Source organism: Aplidium turbinatum, chromosome 1, assembly GCF_918807975.1.
Source record: "Aplidium turbinatum chromosome 1, kaAplTurb1.1, whole genome shotgun sequence".
In the NCBI taxonomy this organism is placed as follows: Eukaryota; Metazoa; Chordata; class Ascidiacea; order Aplousobranchia; family Polyclinidae; genus Aplidium; species Aplidium turbinatum.
In genome coordinates, this window is record NC_137472.1 from 42,458,478 (window position 1) to 42,469,445 (window position 10,968).

At 37.5% G+C, this 10,968-nt stretch overlaps 1 protein-coding gene across 1 annotated transcript; it reads left to right on the top strand.

Moving 5' to 3' along the window:
- Window positions 1–829: 829 nt before the first annotated feature.
- On the top strand, window positions 830–1,540 carry LOC145765978 (uncharacterized). Its single transcript, XM_082577633.1, has one exon. The coding sequence runs from the start codon at window positions 830–832 to the stop codon at window positions 1,538–1,540; it is 711 nt and encodes a 236-aa protein (XP_082433759.1).
- Window positions 1,541–10,968: the final 9,428 nt, after the last annotated feature.

Sequence of the window (10,968 nt, forward strand, 5' to 3'; positions counted from 1 at the left end):
ATTTATGCAATATGTACAAAAGCAGTAGCCAAAAACGCAAGCAGCGATATAGACGAGTCAATATGCGGAAAAAAGGCACCTAACCCCAAAAAAATTGATACAAAAGGTTTTTCAACGGATTCTGTTACCAATGGGCATACTAAATAACATACTAAAAGTCTACCAAAATCGGATCCCCAGAAAGGGGTCATTTTCAAGGAAATGTACGGCATATTTCTAAATAATTTTGCCTATTGGGTGGATGGTGGTATTCAAGTTGTTATTGTTCTTGTGTTTGTGACATCATAATCACATGAATGCGTGCATAGTCGCATCACAATGCAAGCAAAGTTATCTTTGTTCAAGTCAAAAAGATTTATTCAGGCAAAGTCACTCAGGACTGCCGGAGCTTGTTTTTTTAATGCACTTCTGTGGTTTTATTTTTGAGTCTGGAGTTTTTGGACCATAATTTATAGGCTTTCATTTTGCTATTTTTAGGATATTTTAAGTGCTAAAACGCTAATAGTGTTAAGAAAGTTAGTTATGAAAAAAAGCAACATTTTTTCACGCCATAGACGCGATATTTGCTGCATAGTTTTATTTTGACCATTCTGGAGCAACATGCTAGCTGCAAGAGTTTTGCCAGGCGTGCTATTTTCCCGCCGACTTTGGCTAGTTTGGCCTTTTTTGTACACAATCAAGCGGTATTTTCGGTGTTTTTAAAAGCTGGGGCTTTTTGTTTGGATCTTGTTTCATGTTATCCGTCGCAGCAGCCAGTTCTGGGCAGGCCTCAGCTCAGATCTCGTCATCGAGACGACATTGATGAGGTCGTTGAAAACCACTGGGGGTCATGACGCACGGAAATGGAATGGATGAAAAGCAGAGAGCCCTTTGGACCATGTCCAGGTCCATAACATCAGAATACAACATCGCTATGCAGGAGTTTACAAACTTGTCATTCACGACATCTGAACAGCACAAGGATTCAACAAAGGCAAGGATGAAAAGAGACGCTGCTGACCTGGAGAAGATCAGTTCAAAACTTGTCGTATGTTCACCTTTCTTGCAAGATGCTTCGTTAAGGAACGTTGTCACTAGTGTTGTAGCCGATGATAGTGTGAACGTGCACGAATATGAGACTGTTGGACAAAAAATCTTACAAAAAATGACAGGACAACCTGTATTCGCATACTCATTCAGTAGAAAGGATAAAGCCAGGACCCTTGGGAAAAAATCTGCTATCAAGGTCGCTACTGATCGAACCATTGATACTGCACTTCTTTTTCAACGCTTCATAGTGGTCTCCCAAGCTGGACATCTATCACTGGAGGAAGTTATGTGTTACGAGCTTAGTCTTTTTCCTCCTGCTCTCTTTGAATCGAGACATGTATTCCGAAAAGCTGATAAGCCACAGTTAGCACACGCGATCTGTGATCAAGCAAGTAATGCAATCCTACATTCTGTGCCAAAAACGGAGTGCCACGTACTTGATGGCGGTTCACTCCTTCACCGCATACCATGGCAGCGTGGACAAAGCTATGGTGAAATAGCACGGTCATAAGCTGATTTCACCATCCGGCAATATGGATGGTGAAATCAGCATAAACTTCGGAAACAAAATTGCACCGTGGTAAATGCATCTGGGGATGCTGATGTAGAAATTGTGGCCGCACTGGAGACATCTCTTCTCCAGACAACAACGCTGATTGGAGAAGATACCGATCTCCTTGTGTTAATTGTTTACTATGCACAAGAAGAATTAAGGGCCTTTATTTCAGGTCAGACAAGTCCAAAGCTCATGGCAGTACCAAAGTATACAACATCAACCGTTTGAAAAAAATCTTTGGACATGACATGTGTTCTGAGTTGATATTTATCCATGCCATGACTGGTTGTGACCAATGATGAAACCAAAGACTGGCTGCCCTCTAGTAGCTTTCCAGTGTAGTCCGGGAACATCGTGAATCTGGGGTGGTAAAAGGATAGACCCTCGGCCCCAGACGCTCACACGACGACGACGACACTACGTCTCGGATATTCGGTGTTGGCAAGAAGACTGTTTTTCGGAAACTTGTACAAAGAGATCCTGTTCTTCGGTCTTGTGCTAAAGCATTCACTGCCCCAAACAAGACCACAGAGATAATCGATGACCTTGGGTGCCAAGTAATGGCTGTCTTCTTTGATGGCCAGAGCACAGATTCCCTTGCGACAATGCGATACAACACCTTCAGCAAGAAAGTTGTCTCTGCTTCATCATTTGTAACGCCCGAGCGTCTGCCACCAACGGAATCTGCTACCCAACTTCACTGTCGTCGAGTTTACTACGGTACCAGATAATGGTCTGGATGGGAAAAGCAGAGAGTTTGGATGTCATGAATTGGGGGTGGAATCCGCAAAAGAATCGGCTCATCCCACTTATGTCAAAAATGAAGGCTGCTCCAGACAGTCTCTTGAAGGTCATTCATTGCAACTGCTCCACTGCCTGTAAGATACTCCGCTGCTCCTGTAGAGGATACGGACTACCATGTACCGCTGCATGTGGACCATGCCAACTGCAAGAATGTGACAATCCACATAACAAGTTTCTTCTAGACGAGTCGGAAGATGATGAATAGAGACAGCCGTAGGCAATAAGACAACAAACGGGCTAATCACCCTGGTTTACGATTTACCTTTGTAGCCTACTGTTGTAATTCCGATGATTTTCTGAATGTGTCTGTGTCCAGACTTTAATGGTACGCCATTCTTTAAAACAGATTAATCCCCTGTATTCATCTATTGTAGGAGGCCAAGTATGAGCCTCCTGTTGGTTGCAGTTTTTCTTAGATGCCTGTATTGATAGTACCTGTTATGCCGCATGTAATATGCTGTTATGAAAATTCCATCTTATTAGGGGAGATTGGGGATACTACGGACGGATTTTCGAGTATTTTGTTTTCGAAAAAATGTTTTATTTTAAATTGCACTGGAAACCATTTTTCACCAATACATATGGAATTTATTCAGATAAAAAGTGAGGAGTTGTCTCTGAAAATTTTACCACTATTCGGCTTATCAAGCTGCCAAAAGTATAGAAACTGAAATGTTGGAAAACCACTTTTCTCAAGCTCGTGTTACATAATGGAAGTCAAGATGATTTTGTTTGCGATTTATCTCAAGCCTCAAGTGAATTTGCTAATATCGTGCTCTGCTCTGTCTGATGTTCGCCTATCGCTGCGTCCGAAATGTCCCCGGGCTCCCCCAGGTCGTATATTATATTATACAATCATACGTATCTCAGCAGATAATCAGCCTATCGTAATTTAACCTATTTAATTCGATTCATTAACCACAAAAACCTAGGGATAGACACCTAAACCGCTTTTCTAGCTTGAATAGCAATTGAGATATAGGCAATATAACATCCCGGCGGCCATCTTGGACGCCATCTTAAAAATGACCCTTTTCTGGAGGTCCGATTTTGGTAGACTTTTAGTATGCTATTTAGTAGGCCCATAGGTAAACGAATCCGTTGAAAAACCTTTTGTATCAATTTTTTTGGGGTTCAACCTTATATTGACTCGTCTAATATGAATTATGAAATTAAACCTTCTCTCGTGACACTTTCGGTAGGCACTTTGACATAGGACAGTTTTCCTTGCGAATCAGCTGATTTCAGTCATGCGACTCAACACGTGATATTATGACCGATCTACTCGAAAGATATTTAATACAAAGAAAATTAAGTGAATGCATCGCCACAAGCAGCGTGGCCTCATGGGTTAAGGCTAGTGCAAGGAAATAGTCATTTCGTTAGCGTGAGTTTGATTCCCACCCTCTGCTAATGATTTTTTTTCTTCTGCAACTGAACTGAGTGCAAGAAAGATCTTAATGACTGTAATCAATTGAGTTTATAAGGAAAATTGTCCTACCTTTCTTAACCAATGCGCCGCGACGCAATGGTGGTAGCTTGTTCGTACGGAAAACTGTCCTATGTTAAAGTGCCTACCGACACTTTCCTGCATACTTGCGCTATTGTTAAAGTTATACTGTCACGCATTATTTTCAACCAATATAGCAATTCACTATTTTATATTTTTGATAAATAATATTACTGAACGTATAGAAAAATAAAATGATATGAATCAATAGACTTTTCTTTACATAACTTATATTATTTTTTACTTTCAAACATTACTAAATGCCTATCCGTGTTAAATTTTTTTACTCAGTATTTTATTTCTGTTCCAAGCACGTCTTATATGTATGGTCTTGCTTCCAGCTTTTTCTGGTTCCTTGCTACGTTGTGGTAAGTATTGTTATCGATCTGATAGTAAAAAACTCTAACTGAACTGAACGCTTGTAAACAATCCCAAAGACATTTTTCTCGCTTGGTTGCATTTAGTAAACTTTCCTCTCACGGCCTTTTCCGTTCGATGATGTGCCTTTAATCAATAAACATTTCAAAAATCTACACTACCTTTTTAACACTTTTGTACATGAGGCAATTAAAGTTTAATGAATGTGAAATGTTCATGACTTGCTACTTGCTTATTGTTCGTTTGGGATGTTTCAGGTTTTGATAATGTCCGTCACGGTTGACACGCTAGAGAAACTTTCTTATGACGTCATATTCTGTTGAATAATTTATGCAGAAAGTAAAGTGGAAACGTCATCACGTAATTGCAAAAGGATTGGAAAGTACAAAATCCATTTCTCAAGCTGCCCAGAGAACAAGAAAATGTATAACGACACTTGACATGTCTACTGATTTGTTTATATCAAAAGGGCAAAATCTAGACCATTCAACTGTTCATTATTTATTGAGCCTTAACGTGTAAATAATATCAAAAAAGTTCGACAAGCATATCGTTTTATCATTATATCTAGGTTTGTGAACTTCGAAATAGCGATGGACTTAAACAGAGCACAAGAATCAGTTACTTGGGGACCCTCTTTAAGAGGGCCCCTTGAGGCAGTTTATGTGCTTTTAACTTAACATTAACATGCATCCGAACATACATTCAGGCTATTTGGATAATTAACGCAGAATTTTTTTTCTTTCGAAGCAATTTTTAACAGATAGTCTACCGGTGCCTAATCTAGCCAAAATCAAGGCTTAGTTTTCATGCCCAATGTGGGCTATTAAAATATTGGTAATTTTTTCTGTTTTATCTGACCAAAATGCAAATTTGGCAACTTTTTGTCTTGCATCATCTAGAAATGGTGAGGGTACAGTCATTTTAGAGAGCCCAGTGATTTTGCACGAATGCTATATTATTATAACATTAATGCATTTAAGTCTATAGGCCACTTCATCGACATAGTAACAGGCAACATGCTCACATTTTTTTCATAAAAAATGCATAAATTTAGGAGCAAAATCGTCGGAACGCCTGGTTAATCTAATCAAAAAATAAAGAGCCCAAAATATTATACATATTATACATTTATACATATTATACATTTATACCACTGAAGATGAAGACAGTATAGTTTTCGAAACGTTTGTTTGCTGAACATGCATAAACTTACTGACAATATAAAATCTAAAAGAGTGTAAGTTGATAAAGGGCTCCAAAAAAAGATTCAACAGACGGTTTTTTAATTTTTTTTACATGCAGACAAGAACATTAATTACTGAAATTTAAAAATAACCAAATTTCTTTTAAAAATGCAAAGTCATACTTTTATGGAAGTTGCTCTTCGTAATTTCTACCATCGACTTTTCTTCAAAAACAATCCATTTTTTAATTTTTTTTGCTTTAGAAAATGGCTAAAGATATGCATTATTTACTACATTCTTCAGGAAGGTGCAGTGTTGCTGACAAGTGACAACCTATCATCATCATCAAGTTCGTTGATCTCATCAAAGGGTTGGAGACAATAAATTTTCAAGTTTTGATATGAAATTTTTCGATTGCAGTTTTGTGGTGAAATCTTTTCCAGTCTTTCTTCTTTTACTTGATTATGAAGTGATTGCGGTCACGTGACACCATCTACGCACTGCAGCCATTGCACTGTGTTATCATCAAGGGCAGTGAGATTGGCGTTTCCATTTCGAGATTCGTAAATGGGGTATTGACAAACGATGTGTTGTGCGGTTTGGGAAGCTAATCCACATAAACAGGATAACGATTTGGCAAGACCCCATTGAAACATATTACTATTAATTTATTAAAACTTGCCACAGTACAAAGATGTGTATTCCAGTCTTTAATATCATTTAGTATTGTTCCATCGAGGACTTGCAGTAAACAGTATGAAGTATGCCAGCGGAGTCCCAATGATTTTGGCATGTTTATAGCAGGAGTAGGATTTTAAACGTTTTTAGTCGATCACCCCATGCGGATTTGCATGAAGTCAATGTTAAGTTAAAGTTAAAATCTTTTTTTTTTCATCTGACTTCACAACCCTTGTCTAAAGCATAATGTAAGTGAACGCAGATCAGATAGAAGTACGAGGGCCAAACCCAATTAGCTTATAATTAGGAGACACTAATGTGAGTTATTACATTATTCGAAAGTTTCCTAGAGAATAAGAAAGTTTATTTGCTAAAATCATACATCTGATTTTTTATTTTCAACAAGTTTGTGGCCTTAACCTAATGATTCCGAGCCCCATTTTTCGACAACCCCATGTTTGAAAAACACCATCAACATTTTAGTTGTTGTTGCCGAAAACAGTCCACGAGTCAATTTTAAAGAGAAGCTGGATGATATACTGCTCACACGGCACTAATCACACCATACGCATCTTGTGAGCTCACAATTTGAAGTGGTAAACTTATGCAACTTTACAGGTTTATGGTAGTCTGTGTTATTCACATACAACTGCGCAGTTCAGCTGATTAATAATTAAATTTTTTGATAATTCTTTTATCTCTGGCCTGCTAGAGAAGTTACGGCTGGCAGCCCTGTGTTTGTAAGTTTTAAAGTTTCCTGCAAAACCGTTCTGGTAAAAATTTGGGTCCGATAACTTGAGCTCTCCGGGCACCCAAATCAAGACACCTCTAGAAAGAATCATTTACTAATGAACCTGAAAAGTATCAGTAAAATCAATAGGCAAAAGATGTTTTTGCAAGGTATAGGCTACAGCTTGTACATGCTTGCCTGCAATTTTTCCTTCTTTTCAAAAATGTTTTGTCAAAGTAGGCCTAAATATAAAGAAATCATTGTTACAAACCAAGATCTGACTTCAAGTACTACTTATCACAATTTGTAGTTTTGAGTAAATTCTAAAATTCCATAAAACAATATTCAAAATATCTTCTAGTGCAGAAGTTCTTTTCCTAAATGAATTGATTTCGTCATATTAGCCTGTGCAATATCGTTTGATAAGTGATGTAAAAAAGTTTTTCTAAGCTGTTCTGATGTTTCAAAGCCTCTTTTTGCGACAACTTTTTAGAATACACTTTATCTTCTGTTGTTAAGTATATTTGCTCCGACAAAAAAGTTATTTTATTTTGGTTTCATAACTAGATTAATACTCTGTCTGAATCATTAGGCTACATTAAATTTAATTTCCTTAACTAAACCTTTTATTGAGACACTGACCTTACGTTTTTCTCCTAAAGCTTGCTAAGTAACAATAAAATAATAGCAGCGACACAAAATGTTGATATAATTTGTAGTTAAAGATACTTCAAGAAATATTGATCCAAAAAATTACATTAAAATTATTCCTTTGTATTTGTCAAATGCACGTAAGATATTGCTTTATTGATTCTGCATATCGGTTGTACCACAATTGCACAGCTCATGAATAATTCAATTATTACTCTGGAGTTCTTTCGGTGCCGGTACGCAAGAACACTGTTTCAGATTTATAGTCGCTATAAACTCTGTCTTCACAGTAGTTTAACATGGCTTCTTCAAGCGATATTTGAAACACCATCTGCAGTTTACAATTTTACAACATCAAGACTGAACGTTTCTCGGCAGCCGATTTGTAGCAAGAATTGACAGCGATAGACACGTGTTTCGCCCATGAGGCTGGGCTCATCAGTATCGCACCGTATTCTGCCACAAATTTATTCGACCACCGCTTTACCAGTCAGTTTAACTCTTATCTTTGTGGAAACAAAGAAAGAGCCAACAAAACCAGCAGGCGCCAGGGCAATTAGCAACCATGCTGTGGATATTTTTACAATTTGGTTTATTCTTTAACAATTTTCATGTTTTACATTGTTGTTACAACGTAAAAATAACGTTGAAGAATATAACTGAGACTAAGATTTACAGTTTTGATCTCTGTGGAGCCAACGAACAAACAATGAATAAAACAAGAAAAAAATCGCTGTAGCCTATGTCATTATGCCGCTATATGTATTATTGATTTACCGCTAGATGTAACTTTACTATTTCATCGTACATGTTTAATTTATAGTTCAATTCAAAATAAAACTTCAATTATATAGCTTAGCTTCCACTGCTGGAGTTGGACCAATACAAGCAAAGTACCAACAGTTTTAAATTGCAAAATAAGAAGACTATAACTAAAGGAAGTGTGATAGCTCTGACTGCAGTGATGTCACAACTCCCACAAAGTGGTAATAATATCACGTCACACGAAAAGATAGGACGTTGCTGCTGCCATGCGGGAGCTTTATCATCGCAAGCTAAGCTTGTCTCTTGGGTCCCAAATACTTTGCTTTTATACGTCACAAGAAAGCCCACCATCTGCTTTGAATACATTAGCACAGTGGTTCTTAACCAGTGGGCCATGGCTCACTGGTGGGCCATGGCTCACTGGTGGGCCATAGAAGCATTTTAAGGTGGGCCACAGACATATATATAAAATTGAAAGATTTATTGAAACATTTTGTTTCATTTTTGTCACTACAGTCAATTTTACACTGGTGTGTTTGTTCAGTTACAATGAATGATGCTGCTGTTTTTAGCTACAAAGTGGCAATCATTGTTCTAATTATTGCAACATTCAGTTTTACATTAACTCAGTTTTTACAACACTTTGTGATGTAATAGACTAGTTTGTGGTTACAATTAAGCTATCTTTATAAGCGGTCGCCTTGTTGAACTGCTGCAGATCCGCTTTTTAGTACGTGCAGCATTTTATTTTGTGAATTATTTTGGGGAGGAATTGACAATACATGAAGCTTTAAGATTGATGAAAATTACATTCAGCATGTACATCAGTTAGTCATCATTCATTGAGGCCATCAAAACTGAAACTGAAACTTCACCTGGAAAAAGTTCATCCAAATTACAAGGATAAAGATGTGATTTTTTTAAACGAAAAGAAGATAATGTGAAGCGTCAGCGCCTGGATTCAACAAGGGGATTCCTGCAACTTTCTAAAGGCGATGTTCTGCTGCTTTTTGTTTATAAACCTTTTTTGTATTTTTTTTTCTTACTTAAAAATTGAATGGGCCACAGAACTTTTGTGCAAACAAAAATGGGCCACGAAAGAAAAAAGATTGAGAACCACTGCATTAGCAGAATATGCACTAAAGTGACCTCTGCTATGTTTGGCATATATTGCTTTTCGTTGTGATGGTCAAAAGTAAAAACAAACTGAACTGAACTGAGCAATACAAAAAACTTTTTTCAATTTTGAAATTGCAACACTGACCAAGTTAGATTGAAACTTCAAATCGATTTTCTTGGACACATGTCATATTAACAGTGGCTTAATATTAATAATTGCCATGAAATACTTTGTACAGTACGTGTTCTAAAACATGTCTCTATCTAGTGAGTAAAGTTTAATTAAGGTGATCTTAATCTTATTGTTCTTCAAGATCAAGATCACACAAAAAGTGATCTGGAAGATCAAGATCATGTCCATCTCTGCTTGTAGCCTGCAGGCTTTAAACCACTGTCACCGGTCATCGAAAGTGACAGAGTGAAGTTTCCTTTTGTTATAGAAGTGTTGTTGCCTGCGAATTATTCCATCTACTATAGGTGCCGTTGAATGAAGAGCAGTCCTGAAATTCGTTGCTCAACGCGCACCCCGAGAGCTGAAGCAGCGCTGCGTGGTCTTGAGATTTACGGGGCGGACAATGTTGACGTGTTAGCCTGCTATTATTGTGTTGATTTTTGAAGGTGTTATTTTTATTGCCTTTCTCAAGGGCATAACAAGGAAACTTGCCTAATTTTTTTGTACACTGCATTAAAGCTGAAAGTCCAACAGAAAAGCTATATGAACGCCACTTTTAAAAATCTTTGGTATGAAACAGTTAAGGTTTGTTGCAATAACCTGCTGGATTCCATGTGAAAGATCGTTGGTTTGCCATAGGGTGCCACAAAATATTGTGCTCTTTTTTAGGGTGCCGTAAGCCTAAAAAGGTTGAAAACCACTATTTGCTTCTCATCAGTGTTATCAGATTGTTCAAGTCGTCTTCAATTTGGTGAAATGTGTGTTGTAGGTACTGGGGAAAAAATTTAAAGTTGGGGAGATTTCCAGATTTTGAAAACCTAACACGAGTAACAAGACCTACCTCAAAACGTGGAGTCAGTTTTCTTTCTTTTTTTAGAGGTTTTATGAGATTGGCAACAAACTGCTTCAAAATTAGGTGAAGACATTTTTAGAGATCACCCTAGCTGGTGTCGACGGCCGAAATGTGTGTTAATGAAACGCAGTTGCGTTTGCGGAAAATTGCGAAACATCTCCAGAGCATTCAACCGGCGACGACTTTCAACACACTTCTCAATGATCTAGTAGTATTACTTATGTGAGGCTATAGGCTAACTGAGAGGTATATAACTACACGACATTTAAAATAACAGGAACGAAAGGTGATTCGGCTAGGTGAGCTATGTTTTTACTGCTGGTTTTGTGTCAGACAATGTTATTTTCTCATGTCTATGACTATTAGAGTTCAAAACATATAGTAATAATAATCGTAAGCAAAGAGCATTTTCGGGAATTAAAATGTTCAGAATCTTTTAGAAATAGCTTTGACAACTGAGACTATGCAACTCTTGAACTCACGAAATTACCTGAGATAAAACGCCGAAAACAGGCACTCAAAAAACACCGTAAGAC

Coding starts and splice junctions, on each gene's coding strand:
- LOC145765978 (XM_082577633.1), top strand. CDS start 830: ATGACGCACGGAAATGGAATGGATGAAAAGCAGAGAGCCCTTTGGACC.